This window comes from Sinohyriopsis cumingii, chromosome 12, assembly GCF_028554795.1.
Source record: "Sinohyriopsis cumingii isolate HCF-2022 chromosome 12, ASM2855479v2, whole genome shotgun sequence".
Lineage (NCBI taxonomy): Eukaryota > Metazoa > Mollusca > Bivalvia > Unionida > Unionidae > Sinohyriopsis > Sinohyriopsis cumingii.
Genome location: NC_142972.1, coordinates 29,772,692 through 29,794,473, shown reverse-complemented (window position 1 = coordinate 29,794,473; position 21,782 = coordinate 29,772,692). Strand labels below are relative to the sequence as shown.

Genomic DNA, 21,782 nt, shown 5'->3' with positions numbered 1-21,782 from the left:
TTAAAATCAATTAGATATGTGTCTGTAAGACAAATATGCCTCCAATGCTGACCAAAGACAAAAAGTGCAAAAACTTAAATAATTTTTTTAGAACAATTTGAAAAATAGATATAATGGCCTAAAAATTTACATAGGTAACATCAACATACAAACATGTATACCAAATTTCATTTGTCTGCCTCAGTTAGTTTGGTCTAATCTTACTAACATGATATTTTAGCTCACCTCTATTAAATAAAGGATGTAAATGCCCCATTATCAGTGTTGAAATCTGCTTGGTGTCCGCTCACTTCCAAATAAGTCTTTTGTACCCTGTGGACAGTTCTGTCTAGAATCATGAAACTCGGTTAAGGGATACATTTTGATTAGTACCAGCTCATCACAAAAATAGGTAAATGTGACCCATACATTTGAAACTTCAATGACACTGGTTCAAGTGTGTGTTTTAAGTTTATTTCTCATGAGTTATTCATCTTCTGATCATCAACCCAGATGATTCTATGTATCTCTATTGGAACCACACCTTTACAACAAAAGACCAATGTGACCTACAGTTTACATTTTAGTAATTCAAATGATGCTTTTGTGTTTAGCTCATTACCAAATAGATTTTTGTGCATCCTGAATACGTATATTAAGGTCATTACCAAATAGATTTGTGTGCATCTTGAATACATGTATTAAAGTCATGACCAAATAGATTTGTGTGCATCTTGAATACATGTATTAAGGTCATGACCAAATAGATTTGCATGCATCCTGAATACATGTATTAAGGTCATGACCAAATAGATTTGTATGCATCCTGAATACATGTATTAAAGTCATGACCAAATAGATTTGTGTGCATCTTGAATACATGTATTAAGGTCATGACCAAATAGATTTGTGTGCATCCTGAATACATGTATTAAGGTCATGACCAAATAGATTTGTGTGCATCCTGAATACATGTATTAAGGTCATGACCAAATAGATTTGTGTGCATCTTGAATACATGTATTAAAGTCATGACCAAATAGATTTGTGTGCATCCTGAATACATGTATTAAGGTCATGACCAAATAGATTTGTGTGCATCTTGAATACATGTATTAAAGTCATGACCAAATAGATTTGTGTGCATCCTGAATACATGTATTAAGGTCATGACCAAACAGATTTGTGCGCATCTTGAATACATGTATTAAAGTCATGACCAAATAGATTTGTGTGCATCTTGAATACATGTATTAAGGTCATGACCAAATAGATTTGTGTGCATCTTGAATACATGTAGTAAGATCATGACCAAATAGATTTGTGTGCATCTTGAATACATGTATTAAGGTCATGACCAAATAGATTTGTGTGCATCCTGAATACATGTATTAAGGTCATGACCAAATAGATTTGTGTGCATCTTGAATACATGTAGTAAGATCATGACCAAATAGATTTGTGTGCATCTTGAATACATGTAGTAAGATCATGACCAAATAGATTTGTGTGCATCTTGAATACATGTAGTAAGATCATGACCAAATAGATTTGTGTGCATCCTGAATACATGTATTAAGATCATGACCACGTACACATTTTGTATCCTGTAAAACTTGGTTAAAGAATGCATCTAGCTGAGTAATATACCTTAATCACAAAAATAGATCAATGTGAGCCATATTTCATGCTTCACAAGCTTGGGTTCAATTTTGTGTTTTACCTTTTCATGATTCAGTCTTTAAAATGTCTCATATAATTTTGTAAAAGCCTTGAATGTGATGGGTTGTCTTGAAAATTCTTGTAAAACTCTGAATTTTGCCATAAAAGCCTAGAATTTATTTGTGGGAATACAAAATGTTTAGATGTTTTGTTTTATCTATTGTCAAAAATATTAAATAAACAAAATAAAACAGGGAGTAACATCTGACAGATCAAAGACAAGACTAGCAGATTACAATGTAATTTATGGAGAAAAGTCAAAACACTAATTGAAAATTTGAAAATTCTAATTGAAAACTTGAAAAATCCTTAAAAATGGCTTGACAAAAATTCTCCCTGACTGTGTGAACCATGATCAAAGTAGATAACTATATACATCTCTATTAGTACAACTCCATTGCCAAAAAATGTCATGGTGTCTTAAATTTCATAGTTTTACATCATTAGGTCAAGGTTTTGTTATTATCTGATGACCAAACCAGATTTCTATTTGCTTAGGTAGATTTTTTATATATTATATCTTGACCTTAGGACTTTTACATGCTATGTATACTGCACAGAGTACATTTTAATATGCATGACTTTTAACTAATTTTTGGGGGTTCTTGTGCACTATAGCTTTCCAAGTCTGTGTAATCAGAGGTCATTCTGGTCAATACTGTACACTTCATTGGACTGGGTTTGAAACACTACTGTAATGGCATGAAAATCTACTCAGCTCATTTACATAAAAAAAAATAAGCTAATGAAATTTCATTTCTGTATGCTGAGTGGTCTTGCCGCACTCTAAACAGCAAGCTGCTTGGGGTTGATAGCTGAATGGACAGAAGCAAATTAAGATGAATGAGTGGGAACATAAATACAAAGACAAGCAACCAAAAACATGCATAATACACAGCTTAGGTATAATAGAGATATTAATTATTACATCTATTTACATACAAAAGTTATACACTTTTGCCACGTGTCATATTGTTATAAAGACAACAATAGTTAGCAAAGAGTTTATAAATTAGTGAATCAAAAATATACCTGTAAACTCATCTACTTTCACTAACTTCTAACAACCGTTACTGTGAATGTTAAAGTAATATACACAAATTAGCCAAAATTGGCCAAGAGATCACAAGTAAAAGATGACTGATAAAAGTCATGCCATTCATTGCCAATGTAGGTGATATGTACATTATAGGTGTAAACGGGAATGTTACACAAAAAATGTTTTTAAAAATCTCTAAACAGGAATGTTACAAAAAAGTTGTTTAATCCAAGCTGTAGATGTAAAAAGGAATGTTACAGAAGATATGTTTAATAAAAGCTGCACTGCAACATTACATGAAGCGTAGGATGTCAATTCTCTTCTTGACTGCACTCACAAATATCTAACATTTTGAATGGCTTTCTTGATTTGCGATTTGGTATTCTTGATTTGCAATTTGGTTTTCTTGATCTGCAATTATACAGTTAAACATATTGCTTGAAAACCAATCATACTTTTGAATCAGCAGCCATAAAATGATCCCAACATGTGTAACAGGCAGCCAAATACAACAGCAGCAATTCAGATCTGATGTAGGATAATGCGGCAGCATCTGGGTACCTGCTATCCACGTGAAATCGGCAGCAGACTAAACAGTGTGTATTTTGATTTACCAGAGCATTATGCAATTGTAGCCTTGTTCTCTGTTTGAAGTTGGATGTAAGGTAAATACAACATATGTCAGATTAACAATAATGTCTGCAAGATCAGCTAATACCAGCATTTAATTTTTTCTATTTTTATCAAAAACCATAATTATCGTTTGAAAATAAAATTGTACTAATCATCTTATATACATAATTACTGCATAACAACACAGTATCAGACTATTTTCTACCAACTAAGGATTGTACATTGCTCTTGATAATCAGGTCTCTCCTCAAAACCTGCTCAGCACTTTTGAACCTCTGATGACAAACTCGCCTGTGATGACATTAGATGGGACTGTTTTCTTCTGTCCAGGTTGTTGACCACCTACAGACAAACCTATCCTACCTGTAGAGATAAGAAACAAATAATTCATGTATAAAGGTGATAACATTAAAACTTTTTACAGATGAAGTCAAGCACCATTTACCAAGCATTTGCTGATCTAAGGCTATAATATGATACCATGGGTGATGATCTAAGGCTCTGATATGACACAATGGGTGGTGATCTAAGGCGATAATATGACACAGTGGGTGATGATCCAAAGTATGATATGATACAGTGGGTGATGATCTAAGGTTATGATACAATGCAATGGGTTATGATGTAAGGCTATGATAAAATGCAATGGGTTATGATCTAAGGCTGTGATATAATGCAATGGGTGATGATCTAAGGCTATGATATGAAGCAATGGGTGGTGATCTAAGGCTATGAAATGATGCAATGGGTAGTGATCCAAAGCTATGATATGATGCAATGGGTAGTGATCCATAGCTATGACATCATGTGATGGGTGATGATCTAAGGCTATATGATGTGATGGGTGATGATCAAAGGCAATGATACAATGCAACGGGTTATGATCTAATACTATGATACAATGCAATGGGTTATGATCTATGGCTATGATATGATGTGATGGGTGATGATCTAAGGCTATGATACAATGTAATGGGTTATGATCTAATACTATGGTACAATGCAATGGGTTATGATCTATGGCTATGATATGATCTGATGGGTGATGATCTAAGGCTATGATACAATGCAATGGGTGATGATCTAAGGCTATGATATTGTTGTTGTTGTTGTTGTTGGGTTTAATGCCATTTTTCAGCACACAATAGGCTATACATGGCAGCCAGTATTAATGGTGGAGGAAGAACCAGGGAAAACCCCGGAAAGAACCACTGACCCATGAGAAGCTACTGGCAAGCTTTCTCACATACCCACATTCGCTGAATCCGAGACTCGAACCAGCACAGACAGAGGTGAGATGGCAGTGATCCGTAACAGAGAGCGCTTTAGACCACTCGGGGCCCCCCTATGATATTGTAATATCTAATTCAACATACCAGAATACTAGGCACAATCAAGAACTAAATTCATGTTCCAATGATTATAATAATAATAATAATAATGCAAAAACATGAAACAAAGTCAGAAAAACATGATGCAGTTCACTATATATTGTAATTCTTTAATGGTATTGTAAATGGAGTTTTGCATGCACAAACATTTTCCACTTAATGTGCCAAAATTATCTGATGTTGAATGTTGAGATGTGAGATGAAGTTTGACCTGCAAGACTGGCATATTTGATCACGTTATGTTTATCCATCGCTGAAAACATCTACCACATGTGCATTGTTTCTTCCATTCCTGAACATATGCCACCCACCCACTGTTCTTTAGATTGCCATCTGCATCTCTTATAAATGTGTACTCTGTGTTTTATACTAAATGTGAGTATAACACCTTGCTCTGGTCCTCTTAATCATAATGTCATGCTGTTGTCATGAGTATTAATGAATTCATCAAGGAATTCATCTAAAGACATCGACAGTTCTACAAGCCCTGGAACATCAGCATTAAGTGGAAAGAAGTCTGCATGTTAGTGGTTATTGTGCCCTATTCATTTCCATGTTGGACCATGCGTGTGTTGTGCTGGAATTTCTCATCAATAGTTTAGGAAGTGAATTAACTTACCTTTCTGAAATTTGGAATATCAGAGCCAGAAATATGAGTACAGTCCATAAATTAGTGACTTCAACCATCCAGTGGAGTTTGTTACCAAAACAACGGAGACGCAGGATAGTGACTGAATCAATGTGCCCAGCCGAAGAATCACATTTCTCTTGTCAGACTTTTGTTGAACAATAAGTTAGAACTAATGTAAATGTTCATTATTGTAATTTCTTGGCTATGTAGAACATATTTTACTTTAATGTGCACAATAGTATGCATTTGATAGACAGCCCGGCTATTTCTAACTGTATTACGACTCATTGCATCATTGGTACATTGCACTCTTGCTCGATTTGCATTGAAATTCACTTGTCCATTTTGTTCAGTTCTACGTAATCATAGGTATGAATATATAGATCAGATTACAAGTAAGAACACATGCCACAGACACAGAGAGGAAAACTTAATTCTGTCTAAATTTTGTGTTCAGAGTGATTTTCCCATACAGTCTGAACTGTTGACTTGGTTATCACCATGGCTAGCCCTGAGAAGGATAAACAATGACTGGCTAACTAAGGTCATGTGATGTGAATAGGAGTCTATAAATATGAGTGCAGACAGTGCACCAGCAGATAGCTGTCAGAGTGGCAAAGTATGAACATATAAGTAGAAAAGAATTTTGGCCATAAATTCTAAATCCAATCAAAAACCATAAATTATGTTTTTTTTTACATAACGAACATTAACTTTGATACTATAGAATCTCAAAATTGAATCAAACTGTTATATAAAATTTTAAGTAGATTTATTACATGATTGCTATAGAGTTTAAATGCTTTATAATTATCATATAATTCTTTATAAAGCCACTGTTATCTCCCACCACACTGCTCAAGTACACAAGTACTAAAATTATCTTTTTCATTGAGATACTATGTCAGAAAGTGCTACAGTCAATCTAATAAATTTAGCTGTTAATATGCACAGGAATTTTTGGTATTTAGACAAAACAGACTGCTCTATATTATCAGACGTTGATAGTGTTGTGACAAACACTGTGTTGATGTAAAGCCACTATGCAATATTGAAAGGCATGTTCTTTCTCACCTTTATTATTTATAAAAAGTATTTTTAAGTCCTGAACTCTGGTCTATTCGATATATAACACATGGGGTGTTACAATATAATGCAATGGGTAATGATCCATGGCTATGATGTAATGCAATGTGTGGTGATCCAAGGCTATGATATGATGTGATGGGTGGTGATTAAAAGCTATGATATAATGCAATCAATAGGCAATAATCTAGGGCTATGATATGATGTGATGGGTAATGATCTAAGGCTAATGATACAATGCAATCGGTTATGATCTAAAGCTAATGGTACAATGCAATCAGTTATGATCTAAGGCAATGCAGTGGGTGGTGATCCAAGGCTATGACATGATGCAATGGGTGGTGATTAAAAGCTATGATATAATGCAATAGGCAATAATCTAGGGATATGATGTGATGGGTAATGATCTAAGGCTATGATACAATGCAATGGGTTATGATCTATGGCTATGATACAATGCAATGGGTAATTATCTAAGGCTATGATACAATACAATGGGTAATGATCTAAGGCTATGATATGATGCAATGGGTTATGATCTAAGGCTATGATGCAATGCAATGGGTGATGATCTAAGGCTATGATACAATGCAATGGGTGATGATCTAAGGCTATGATACAATGCAATGGGTTATGATCTAAGGCTATGATACAATGCAATGGGTGATGATCTAAGGCTATGATACAATACAATAGGTGATGATCTAAGGCTATGATACAATGCAATGGGTGATGATCTAAGGCTATGATACAATGCAGTGGGTGATGATCTAAGGCTATGTTACAATGCAATGGGTGATGATCTAAGGCTATGATACAATGCAATGGGTTATGATCTAAGGCTATGTTACAATGCAATGGGTGATGATCTAAGGCTATGTTACAATACAATGGGTGATGATCTAAGGCTATGATACAATGGAAATGCAATAATTTTGAGTTGGATTAATAAGAGTACTGATATTTGTGTGAATTGTGGACTAGTACTGAAGACACATGTATGTAAATTTGAACTGTATACCTGGTTGAATTACAAATCCCTTGTCATCTGTCCAGACAGCCATAGTTTCTGGTTGAATGGTAAATTTAAACTGTAGTGAGGAGAATCTAGGGATAAAAAATCTGTCAAACGCAGCCAGTTGTCTTTGAGGCATCTGCTCTCGAGTGTCTGGCCACCAAATGTACACCTGTACCACCTGGTAAGAAGAAATAAAAATACAGCCATCTGCTTACTCCCTCCATCAATAATTAATGTCTTAAATTTCCAATCTCTAACCTCTAAGTCATATAATGTATGCTAAGCAATATTTGTCCTTTTAGGAATACTCAGTGAAAAATTGCCATGGCCATTATTCAATCAAATTACAGTAGCATACACAATATATTCTAAGTAAATCTGAGTTCAGATGTTATCATTTGCATTACCTGGAAATACCCAAATCGGCCTGGTTTTAAGATAAAAATTTGTCAGAAATCTGGAGTAAGAGAGAGAAATTATACGAGCTGGATGAAAACCTTGAAACTGAACTTACACCAAGTAACCTACAAGAATATGGTTTTTTGTAATGGTATGTGTACACTTTCCTTGGGATTTACCTAGTGTTTACATAATCAATAATACAAAGTTGCAATAGCCTGTTGACAACATATGGTAAATTTCTTGGTCACAAGGCACACATACTGAAATGTATTTGGTGCTTTATTGTTGTTATTGCTGTTGTTCCTTAAACCTATTAAAATGTTCTAAAATCAATTATTATCAATTAAATATGAAAATGTTGCAAGGCCAACTCTCTTTCTATCTCTTTTTGTTAGTTTGTCATTTCGCTTATTTCATGCCCTGGTATGTGAATGGCTGAATGTTCAGTTTTTGTAGTGCTCTAACCATATTTCATGTTTAAATCATAAATGTGTCTTATATTATCACTTAAAAACAGCAAAGCAGCTCTCACCAACACAATATAGTGTTAATAAAAATTCATACTGTTTCATATTGTTAATGAGGAGAGTGACTACAAAGATAAAACTCTAACAAGAAAACATACATCATTGGAGGCTGAATCCATTATACAAATTATTATATCCCTAGCAGTATATATTATGATTTTTTTTATTGTATGCTAGTCTGTCAATTAGTGAATTTTCCAAGAGAAATAATTCTTTACTAGAGTAAATTTTTTATTTTTTTTCACTCCAGTCAATAGACATTCATATAAATTGCATCTATGTGTGACTAATCCTCATTGAAAGTACCTTCCCTGGATCCAAAACATGGTTACTGGAATAACCATTTGTTTGAACAAAAGAGAAGAAAATCGGAGTTTTATATGTGAATAATGGATATATTTCCTCAAGTGGGTGAAAAACTCGAGTATTTTCACCCATTCAATGAAATTTGTTATTCACTCGATACAAGTAATATTCTCTATATAATTCAATACAATATCAATATTTTAGTCATCTCCAAAGTGAAGATACTAATATGTTTTGATAGGTACCTGATGTGATCAACTTCAATCAAACAATTAAAAATCAATCAATTTCACAGACCTCCTCCCCATCAATTCCTGCTAAATTGGTAATTTCTCCATTCACTACTAGGGATTCTCCAGCCTGTATAGAACCCACAAAGCTGATGGAATCATAGTGGAATTCTGTGTAGGACAGTCCATAGCCAAAAGGATAGAGTGGGTCTCCTTTGAAGTACCTATATGTTCGGCCTGTCATGGAGTAATCAGTCATGTTTGGAATCTAAAACAAATTTTAGGACAAAATAAAGTTGATGAAATGTTCTCAACTGATAGATTATTAATATTAAATGATGATGATGATCGTTATTATTATTATTATTATTAAATACAATTATATCTTTGAGTACATGGTCAGTTGGTCATTAGGATAACAAAATATCCTAACTTAGTGCAAGTCTGATATTGTGATGGGATCTTTTGTGTTTTTTCCTAATCTCGCTACAGACCCTAAATGAAAGGCCACATGATAACTGATTTTTTTTCTGATTAAATACCAAAAAAACATAACTTTCCCCCAAACCATGAGAATTCAAACCCATAAAAAACCATAAATTCACATTAATAAACATATAAATATATATTACTGCTGTGCTCTGACATCTTAAATAAAGTTACTGTGAGATTAAAATTAAAAAAGCCATACAAATACATGTATGTACAAACACTCACATGATCACAACCATACTGACATCAAAAACATACACAATGTTTCTATCCTTAAAAATGATTGGATGGCAAAATATAGGCTTAATAAGATGCTGTCTTTGTTGCTGTCAATAGCTCAATAAGGGGTTTGATGGTAAAGAAAGTGTCATTTGAGTTCATCACTACACTCACTAGAGACTGGATGAATGATGTTGAAACTTCTCTGCTGGATTCTCTGAATCATGGTCAGAACAGAGTTGTTTTGGATGAACATAATTTTTGCAATGTGAAAACTATCTGATGCAGTCTGATCACAGATATGCTTGTCTTTACAGAAAAATGAATAGACATCACATAATCCAAGTGTTTAATTCAGCATGTCAAATATGTTACATACAGGTGGTACTCCTATTTCAACAGATATGTTACACACATGAATGATATATGTTGATATTTTGTTTTGCAGGATGTGCAAAGAATGAAATTCCTCCTCTTACTGGTGTGCTTCATAAAGTAAAACTCCATCATAGCCGATAGCTAATTGCTTCCTGAATCGGCTTCAAAAATGAATCACATTTGAACACTATTCTGTCTTCTGAAATAATCATGCTTTGTACTTAATATGGAGTAAAATCTGACTTCAATGAAATGTTGCCACTGTTCACAAACTTGTCAATAATATTTAATAAAAATGGCTTAAAAACTCTCATTCAAGGCAATGATATGTAACAACTTGTGTTCTTCAACACACATCTAGCATCTCTTTGATTTACCTATACTGACTTGTTTCACTTTGTGAACTTTACCTATGCAAATTAGCAAAATGGGCTCAACCACACAAGTCTTCAAAGTACTTAATAAATCACACTAGCTATTGTCAGCCAATTAAGTAATACATGAAATGCTGTTTTATACCAGACCTCTTTGCCTTTTAATTGCTGCTATTTAAACTGCCCCAATGATAGTTTTACTTCAGCTCCAATCATGACTGCTGTTTATGACTGCTGTTTATATATGCTATCGGTACTTACTGAAGTTTATATATGCTATCGGTACTTACTGAAGTTTATATATGCTATCGGTACTTACTGAAGTGGTGGCTTTTTTCTTTTACTGAAGATTAATGACAATCATGTTTTTAGCATGACAAGTGTTATGGCAATCATGTTTTTAGCATGACAAGTGTTATGACAATCATGTTTTTAGCATGACAAGTGTTATGACAATCATGTTTTTAGCATAACAAGTGTTATGGCAGGTAAGTAATTCATAACGTGGAGTTTCACTCATACAACACAAATGCTACAGTTCAGAAAATAAGTATGTATTAAAACACGATATGAATGTTAGAACATCTTGAAATAACAGGGGGTATTATAAATACTGACCTAATTATTATGGCAGTCATGTGATAAACATACTTACTTTAATGGCATGTGAAACTCAGTTCCAATTTACTATTAAACAATTTTGAAATTTAAATCATATAAAAAATTATACAAAAACTGTTGAGAAGCCAATTATAGAATTAAGACCCCATTTATCTAAATTATTTGCTATTTGATTTGCCGATCACTATTTCCTAGCTGGCACGGAATGATAACTAATTATCATATATACACAGGTATGATGTATAGAAAAATCTTACTTGAGTGCTTAATTCCATCTAAAATTTTGAAACTCTCAAAAATATTTCATTCTTATTGGAGTCTTTGCGAGCTAAGACTGCAAATATTCAATGAGTGCTATATATATATATATATATATATATATATATATATATATATATATATATATATATATATATATATATATAATAAGACTGCAATTATTTAATAAGTACTATACATGTCATAGGAATGCAATTATTCAATGAGTGCTATACATGTCAGAGGACTGTAGTTATTCAATGAGTGCTATACATGTATTATAAGACAGCAATTATTCAATTAGTGCTATAAATGTCATAGGAATGCAATTATTCAATGTAATGGTGGAGGAAGAACCCGGGAAAACACCAGAAAGAACCACTGACCCACAAAAAGCTACTGGCAAGCTTTCTCATGTACCCACATTGGCTGAATCCGAGACTCGAACCCATGCAGACAGAGGTGAGATGGCAGTGATCCATAGCGGAGAGTGCTTTAAACCACTCGGCCACTCGGGGCCTCCCAGGTTATTCAATGAGTGCTATACATGTGTTATAAGACAGCAATTATTCAATTAGTGGTATATATGTCATAGGACTGCAATTATTCAATGAGTACTGTAAATGTCATAGGAGTGCAATTATTCAGTGAGTATTGTAAATATCATAGGACTGCAATTATTCAGTGAGTGCTATAAATATCACAGGACTGCAAATATTCAGTGAGTATTGTAAATGTCATAGGACTGCAATTATTCAGTGAGTGCTATAAATATCACAGGACTGCAATTATGAAATGAGTACTGTAAATGTCATAGGACTGCAATTATTTAGTGAGTGCTATAAATATCACAGGACTGCAAATATTCAATGAGTACTGTAAATGTCATAGGACTGCAATTATTCAATGAGTGTTGTAAATGTCACAGGACTGCAATTATTCAATAAGTGCTGTAAATATCATAGGACTGAAATTATTCAGTGAGTGCTATAAATGGCATAGGACTGAAATTATTCAGTAAGTGCAATAAATATCATAGGACATTTATTATGCTGGTTGTGTTGTCATCATTACTGCTAGAGGAATAAATACATCTACACTGATCTGAAAATGACATGTTTAGATATAATTCTTGGAATACTTGATGGTAATAACCGGCAATTGTCTCATCATGTAAATTATATTTCAAAGAAAATAAACACTTATCTTTGGCTCCTTCATTCTATTATATTACAAAGTAACATTTTACAAAAGTTACATTCAACCACATCTTGACTACTGTAATATAATTTGGGGGAACAGAACTGCTAGAAATATGAGAAAAATTTCCAGACTCCAGGAAAGGGCATGTAAAAAACTTGCAAATATTCAAAGTGTTACCAATACATGAACAAATATATTTTTGAAAAGGCCAAAATAATGTACAAGGGTTTTACAAATCTGTCCCCACTTACCTAAACACCATTTTCCAGGAAAGAGATCTACTGGCACCCCAAATCTAAGGTCATTAAAAGAGCAAAATTTCAAAATACTGAAGCCAAAAAAGAAGCTATTCAAAAAGGGTTTTCAATTTTCAAAAGTAAAAATAACTTGCTGGAAAACTCCAGACATAAAATTTGACCCTTGATCAGAATGGACAGATTGAGAAGGCCAAACTGAGTGAAAAACTTTATCAAAGCTTTTACAATTGTTTTAGTTTTAATATTCCTCAGAGGAATTGCCTCTGGAAATCTTGTTGATGCACACATTATAGTCAACAAGTATTGGTTATCTGACTTGGTCTTAGGTAAGGGACCAACACAATCTACTATAATTCTGCTAAATGGTTTGTCAAATGCAGGAACAGGTTACAGATGAGCCTTAGGTATCTTCTGAATGGGTTCTCCTACCATTTGACAAGTATGACAAGATCTACTATATTTACAAACATCACCTTTAATTTCTGGCCAACAGAAGTTATTCAAGATCTTGTGATAAGTCTTAGTAATCCCTAAATGACCAGCCAAATGAGTTTCATGGTCGAGACTAAGTATTTCCTGTCTGTATGATTTTGGAACTACAATTTGATAGTTCACTGACCACTCATCACCAGCTGGTACCTCGGCACGTCTCCATTTTCTCATAAGAATCCCATTTTTAATGAAATAACAAACAGGTACTTATGTGGCTTCAGTTTCACTAATTGCCCTTTGAAACAAACAGGTGGTCTCACGATCTTTTTCTTGTTCAATGACAAGTGATTGTTGTTTGTCACCCTGATTAGAATAAAGAGAATGAGTAGTTAAAAGAGGATCCCTGTGATCAATACCCTTTGACTGATCTAAACAAGGAGTGAAAATTACCTCATCAAAAGTCTGACCAATACATGTGTCAGCTAAAGGAATACTTTTCTTATCAACATCACTGTCAAGAGCTTTCTTTGCCATAGCTCTAGTAACTGCACAAGCTGAGTATAAATCAGGGAATTCTTTTTCAATAGGATCGACTTCTTTCTGATCCAAACAAGGCTTGTCAGTTACAAGTGGATTAACCACAACCTTATCTCCAGCTAGGTCATTGCCTAGTAATAAATGAATTGCCATCCATGGGTACAGAAGCACTGTTCCGACTGTCATGGGTCCTGAGCCTAAGTCTGATGATAAATTTTCACAATGGAGAGGAACATTAACAAAGCCACACTCTACTCCCTGAATAAGAACACTCTCATTAGAAGAAGACTTCTCAGAAAAAGACAAAGTATCTGATAATAAAAGACTCTAAGAAGCTCCTGTGTCCCTTAAAATTTTAATAGGGATGGGAATGGCTGAATCATCCAAGAGTGATATAGAACCCTTCCACATAAATGGTTAATAATTCTCCATAATAAAATCAGACTGGGACTTATTAGACCCAACAATGTATTGCTTTCAATACATGACTGTGACCTTGACCTCTTAGAAATAAGAGCATTAGGAATAGGTCTGTCTTGATTCTGTTGCTTATTTTTCAATTTGTAGCAATCAGAAATAATGTGTCCTTTCTTCTTACAATAAGTACACATAGGAAGAAATAAGGATTTCTGATCATTGTTATCAGAAACTTGATTTACAAAAATTGTACCAGATTAAAATTTAGAAGGGCTAGTATTTGGCTGAAATTTTTCTTTACCAGAAGACTGCTGAGTGGAAGACTTGCTTACAAAAGAAACTTTATGAGCTAAGGAATACTCATCAGCAGCACAAGCAGGATTTTCCAAGGTTTCAACCTTATGCTCATCAAGATAAGTCTTAGTGTAACTCACTATGGACACATTTATTGAACTCTTCAAGTTATACAAGTTGTCTTAGATTTTTGTAATGTTGATCAACTTTCTTGGCTAAGCACCACCTATCACATAGCTGCTCTTTTTCTCTTGCAAATTTGACACGAGTTTGTCAAGTTTCTTTTTCATAGTTCCTGAATTTTTGCTGATAAGAATCTGGGACTAACTCATAACCCATTAAGATGCATTTCTTAACCAGATCATAGTCAGCACTCCGCTGTACTGACAGCGATGCATAAATGTCTCAGGCTTTGCCAAAAAGTGCACTCTGTAATAATTGAGTCCAATGTTCCCTTGGCCATTTTGAATTTTCAGCAATTTTTTCAAAATGAGGAAAATATTTGTCTAATTTATTTTCTCTAAAAAGGGGCACTAACCTAATATTCTTTGTAACATCAAAATTTGAATTTTATGTAAAGTGGGAGTGTGCTTTTCACTTGCCATCTCTAATTCTCTTAATCTAAATTGATATTCCCTTTCTTCCTTCTCTCTTTCTCTCTGCAATTCTAGTTGCATTTGCATTTGTTCCTCTTCTTTCTGTAACTGCATTTATTTCTCTATCTCCTCTTTCTCCAATAGCATTTATTTTTCTTCTTTCTGTAACTGCATTTGTTTCTCTCTCTCCCCTTTCTTCAACAGCATTTTCCTCTCTCTTTCCTCCTTATTTAATTGCATTTGCATTTGTTTCTCCTCTTTCTCCAGTTGCATTTTTTTTCCTCTTTATCTTTCTAAAGTTCAAGCTTTCTTAACTCTAATTCCATCTTGTATCTTAATTTTAATTCCTTTACTGTTATGTTAGAGTCTGATACAGACTTACTGAACAAAACCAAAGCACTTTTATCCAAAAAAAATTTTTTCCACCAAATACTGGATCAAAATGTTTTTTATTTCTTGCTTTGTTAAAGAAGCATTAGCCTCAGAAAGATCATATTTTCTGGCAAGCTGAATTAATTCATCTTTTTTCAAGAAGTCTAACTGTCCCTGAGTAGGAATTGAAATAATGATCTCCACTTTTGATGGCACTGTAAAAAGCTTCCTGATTTCACTAAAGATTTCTAAAATGTGAAATAATATTTTGGATTTTAAAATTCTGAAACTAGAGGCATTTAAATTTCAAAAGCAAAGTTTTCTGAAATATTTTAGCAAAATTTGTATCCCAAGGATGAGCGCCCAATTTTCTGTTATGAGGATATGCTCCTAATATAAGAAATAGAAAAGAGTGAAGACAACAAGCTTTGTAAAATTTAACAAATAATTTATTTCCCTACATAATAAAGTGAAAAATGAGAAGAAAAAAAAATTATGGTATTGCAAATTAAATCACAAAAAATCCAAGAATTAAAAACACAAGACCTAGTAATAAAAAGTCCTGAATGAAACTCAGTTCAAGTCCCGAAAAGATCTGAAATTGAAGGTGATGATGTCTGTAATAATTTACGAAGTGCTAATGTGTCAACAGTCTCTTGTTGAATCACAGAAAATATTATTCCACTTATGACTTCAGTATAAATTCCAGTGAATGTCTTTGTCCAAGAATTTTGTCAGAACACTTGTATTTCCAGGGAAGAAAACAAAACCTGAATTCAATAATCTGAATAAAATAAAATTCAGCCCAAACTGGTCCCAACATAGTACAACTTAATGTGTCAAGTGTTTTAAGCCCAACAAAATGTATCAAAATATCAGTTATACAACTAAGATGCAAAACAGATTCCTGGATGAGGTTCAAAAGTTCATTCTTCTGGAAAAAAATAGAAGTTTGTTACCAATTCGCACACAATAAATATCATGTAGTCCTGATATGACCTTGACTCAACTTAATGATTCTTACTCTGAGAAAGATTAAATGAATATTTTAAAAAAGTTGTTTATCAAAACTGTCACTGATTTTGGAACAATTCAGCAAAGATACAATGTTTCATTACCCATAGTACAGTATATAACAAAAAAAAATATTAAAAACAAATTAAATTAAATTAAATATTCATAATATGTATCATATGTATATTTGACTAATATGCAAAACAAAGCTTTTATTTTATGAAATCTTTTTCTTTATAAGGGTAGGTAGGTGTTATGTATATTTATTTATATTGTATGCTTCACCTTTTCCATGACTGAGGATAGTTTTTTTGTGTATCTGAGTTGTCAAGTTTGTACACTATAAGTAAGTTGTTTACTGACATCTGAGTTCAAAGTCTTCTTTTTAAAATTAGAATGTTCCGGAAGTGCATTTGCAACTGACATCATGCGCATTGTATTGTCTTAGGTCAAATCAAATTATTATATACAGGATAAGGTAAGCAAAATTATTCATTCTGTTTCAAGTTCATTTTATGAAATCAGTTACTGTTGCATTCAGATATAAATTGAGAGGAATCATTTATTTAAATTATCAACTGGAATTACAAAGTGCTCATTGACTTTGAGGACTAAAACATTATTTGGGATAATTGTGAATTCATTCAAAGACATTCTGGATTATATCATCATGATACATCAAGACTATTGGTGCATCACCATAATCAAGAGTAATGGTAGATCAGCACATTCAATATTGGAATTCATTTGAACCTTCTAAACTTTTGACTTATTTGGGATTTAATTCACAATACAGTAGTCCCCCTCTTGAACAGCACCCCGACCAGCAGCCACCCACTCCTTATGGCCAGAATCCACTGGCACTGACGAGTTTGTGTTCAAAAGCACCCCTCACAAAAGGCCACCCGGTAACGCGACCAGAGGCCAGCATATTAGTGCAATAATATAAAATTTACCCCTCACACGCGGCTGCATTTTATTTTAATATGTATCCAGAACCATTATTTTATTCATATGTGTGTTAAGTAATCCGATTTCTGTTTCCCAATGTCAGGTTTACGTTACTGAAAGAAGTGTTGACTCAAGTACATGTACCACTAAGGTTAATATTTTATCATTTAAGCCTCATGAGAAACCACATTTATTCCATAAAGCTGAGAAAGACTCAAATTTAAATCCATACAAAAAGGTTAAGTACATATAATCCAATTAGCCTTCCTGCTGTGTTATCATAAGATATCCGGTTTAGTGACTCCGATAATTGTTAAGATTACAATTATTGAACAGTAGTAACACCTGAGAAGTGGCAGTATTGATGTACAATACACAAGTCAGCAGGAAAATGGTTTGATAGCCTTTATGGCTTCTCTTAGTAAGATGTTGAGCTTGTTCACTTTGATAATTAGTGGCTATTACCTAACTGACAGTAATTGTCAAGATAACGGCCACGAGGTCAAATCTGCGTGATGTTAATGGTACATATCGAAGCCATTTTGGCTTCTCTCACTTAGTGTAAAGAAATGTATAAAAACAATAGGGTACCAGACTGCGACTAACGAATCACGTGACAAGATGACTTCCTTTTAAAAACACACTGCAATTTGTTTAGATGCATAAAAAATTGTTTTACCAGTATTGTAGTTGGCAACATGAATAACTTACTGCAAAAAGATCAACATGTCATCGAGGAAAAGAAAAATTCTCAGTTTAGAGGAGAAAGTGAAATTAATTCAACCGACTGAAAAGAGTGGGTGGGTCAAGGATCCTTGCAGAAAACTGATGTCGGAAAGACTCCAATAAACAATATCATGAAAGATAAGGAAACAATTCTGCAGAAGTGGGAAGGTGAAATGGACAGAGAAAGGAAGATTGTTTGAGCCAAGAGATGTTTGTATCCTGATTTGAATGACAAGGTTTTTGAATGGTTTTGCACTGCTCGTGCTAAGAAAATTCCACTCACTGTTCAAATGACCCAAGAAAAAGAAACAATTTTGTCAGTTGAATGGGATATGACAACTTTACCACAAGTAACAGATGGTTGCACAGATTTCAAGTCCGACACAATAATAAGTGTTCTGTCCTTAGTGGAGAATCAGTTGATGATAATAATGAAGTTGTCGAAGATTGGAACAAAAGCCTAAACGATATATGCAGGAGATATGATAGCAAGGATATTTTTAATTGTGACGAGACTGGTTTGTTTTTTAGACTGTTACCAACAAAGTGACAGATGATGTGATCTGTAACATAATTATAAAGACAGTTTTAAAATTATATCAATGGTTATTCATAATATTATTTTGAAAATGATGAAACAGTTTGCTTTAAATTTATTTCACAACATGCTTGTGATTTTTTAACGAAAATATTGAATGTTTTAGAATTAAATGTACTTGTGACTTTCTTCATATGTATTTACTATTCACATTTGTCATCCCCCTTTAGAAAGGCCACCCTCATTATAAAGTCACTTCCCTGCTGCAATAGGAGTGGCCTTATAAGAGGGGGACTACTGTACTGTAAGTTCCTCTTAAATTTTTACTTTGCAACTTAGAGAAATAAATAATTTTCTAATTTTACTAAACTTGTTGGCTTTGCTTCTTTCTGTTATTTAGTTTAAGGCCATAGAATCATAACAACAGACAGATGAAAGAAAAGGAAAAATAATTAACACTTAAGATGATTTCTAGAACACCATCAGACAGCATCTAGAAGCAAGTCTTTACTATACTAACCAAGTTGTGGGTGGTCAATAGTAAAATGGGTGGGGTAGTGTTAACAATACATCCTTGGATTGAGGGCTTTTGTACCCCCATGTTAAACTCACAAAAACAAAATGTATCCCCTACATTACTCAAAGGGGGAACAATACATATATTGGAGGTGCATTTTATGAGCGAAAAAAAACAGTATCACTGCACTAGAGTAATTGAAAGTTATTTAACAAATCCAAATATAAAAGCTTCCTGTTGTTTTTAATCCTCAGAATGAAATTGGTCTCATTTTTTCTGTAATAAAAACAATCTTAAAGAATAACATTGTCTCTATTTGAAAGTCCTAAATGCCACTCAGTTATTTTATTTGTCTCCGTTCTTCATTCTGGATCTGTACTGTGTACTTAAGGCATATTAGTACAATATAGACATGGTGCCAGTCTACCTTTCAGGATCACTGTGTGATAAAAATTGCACATATCAGCCATGTTTTATTGGGTTTTCTTTGCTATCATTAAGAAATCAGTAGAAATTGAGTAACAACAATGCACAGGTGCATATACAGTTCTTTAATTAATTTAGTGCACATGCCAGGCTTCAACTTCTGTATGTGAACCGCAGTGATCAGGATGGTGTTCTGTATGTGCTAAGTGCTATTAATGTGATTTATGTACATTGTTGTATGAACAGGAACACTGGTAGGGGTAGGGTAGGGTCTTGCTTCTTGTTACCACTATTTATCACTTACGTTAACAAATGCCTGGAATAAACATAGGTAATTACCTGATCTGCAGTGCGGTACCAGGTGTATGGAAGTCGTCCTGCAGGATTAGATCCTGGTCCTAACATGGTAAAGACCCTATACAGGGCCTCTCCTGTAGCCTGGGCTGGGTAGAAACACTCCAATATGGTGGAAACTCTTATGTCTTCAGCAAACATTGTGATGTTTACTGGTCCAGCATTAAAAAGAATCAGAATGATGGGGGTCCCTGAACCTAGATATGTGGGAGAGAGGGAACAAACATGGTTTCAAAGTATTCTTCTAGAATCTTAAACGTTTCCTGACTTTGTCAAAATTATGCCACTGCTATCTTATCTTCCAGATTGTTCATTTAAAAAAGAATGTATTAAATAAATCAAGTATAAACCCTGATTAAATGGTTGGCGAGTGGGGCTAGGGTTTATCAAATCAAACTGCCAGAAAATCTGAACTCTACCTTAGTCCACTCTTTCAAGTTTGATTACCATATTCAATGTAATCCCTTCAACGTGCAATATTATGCATTATTATATAATATACTGACTTTCTGATACATTGCTGCAAGGAGTTAAACCCAGAAAACAATATTCAATGACACCATAACCATGGATTATTTCATTGATCTAATCCATAGCTTTGGTGGATCCCATTTTTCTTGGACATAACCATGACGGATCCCATTTTTCTTGGACATAACCATTATGGATCCCATTTTTCTTGGACATAACCATGATGGATCTCATTTTTCTTGGATGTAACCATGATTGATCTCATTTTTCTAGGACATAATCTTGGTGGATCTTATTTTTCTATGACAAAGCCTTAGGGGATCTTATTTTTCTAGGACAAAGCCTTGGGGGATCTCATTTTCCTTGGCCATAACCTTAACTGGTGGCTCTCATTTTTCTAGGACATAACCTTGGTGGATATCATTTTTCTTGGACGTAACCATGATTGATCTCATTTTTCTAGGACATAATCATGGTGGATCTTATTTTGCTATGACAAAGCCTTGGGGATCTTATTTTTCTAGGCCACTGCTAGTGGGGATATCATTTTCCTTCGCCATAACCTTGGTGGATCTCATTTTCCTAGGACACAGCCTTGGGGGATCTCGTTTTCTAGGCCACTGCCAGTGGAGATATCATTTTCCTTGGCCGTAACCTTGGTGGATCTCATTTTTCAAGGCCATAACCCAGATGGATCTCATTTTCTAGGGCATAACCTTGAGGGATTTTTTTTTTCAAGGCCACTGCCTGCTGTGATTTCATTTTCCTTAGCCATAACCTTGGTGGATTCATTTTTTCAAGGCACAGGCCTTGTGAGTCTCATTTAGTGGTGGTGGTGGTGGTGGGGTGATAAAAATCCTTGCAGCAACTAAAATCGAAAGTCAATAACTGTTTTATTATATGACTTTATATTTTCTTTAGTCTTTTCCTCTGACAGTAATGAGACAACACAATATATTTTTTAACTGTTCATCAAAAAACAAAATTAAGAAAACTTACAAAAGTGAAAAAAAGAGCATTTTAAATTTCATTGGGTACACTATTGATTATAATATATATACATTTCATTGGGTAAACTACTGATTATATATATATATATATATATATATATATATATATATATATATATATGGCAACAAATAATTTCAAAGGCAAAGAAAGACATAAAAAGGAGCTTTGAAACAAAAAATATGGATGGATGGATGAAAAAACTGATAAATAGAAAATAACTTTTGTCAGTAATTTGTGATCCATTATAAACAGTGGAGCAAAACATGCTCAAAATAGCTTGACTGGTTATATGATGTCATGTAAGATTTTGGATTCTCACCCTACAAAAAGCTAGACTGGTGATATATGATGTCATGCAAA

At 33.8% G+C, this 21,782-nt stretch overlaps 1 protein-coding gene across 1 annotated transcript in view; it reads right to left on the bottom strand.

Moving 5' to 3' along the window:
• Positions 1-1,931: 1,931 nt before the first annotated feature.
• LOC149786170 (uncharacterized) overlaps positions 1,932-21,782 on the bottom strand; it is a 61,762-nt gene continuing 41,911 nt past the window's right edge. The window contains exons 9-12 of the mRNA XM_089976523.1: positions 19,926-20,137; positions 9,032-9,232; positions 7,503-7,677; positions 1,932-3,736 (exon numbers count right to left, since the gene is read on the bottom strand). Coding sequence (XP_089832649.1) covers positions 3,621-3,736; positions 7,503-7,677; positions 9,032-9,232; positions 19,926-20,137 — 704 coding nt within the window. The 3' untranslated portion in view covers positions 1,932-3,620. The remainder of the gene's footprint in view (positions 3,737-7,502; positions 7,678-9,031; positions 9,233-19,925; positions 20,138-21,782) is intronic.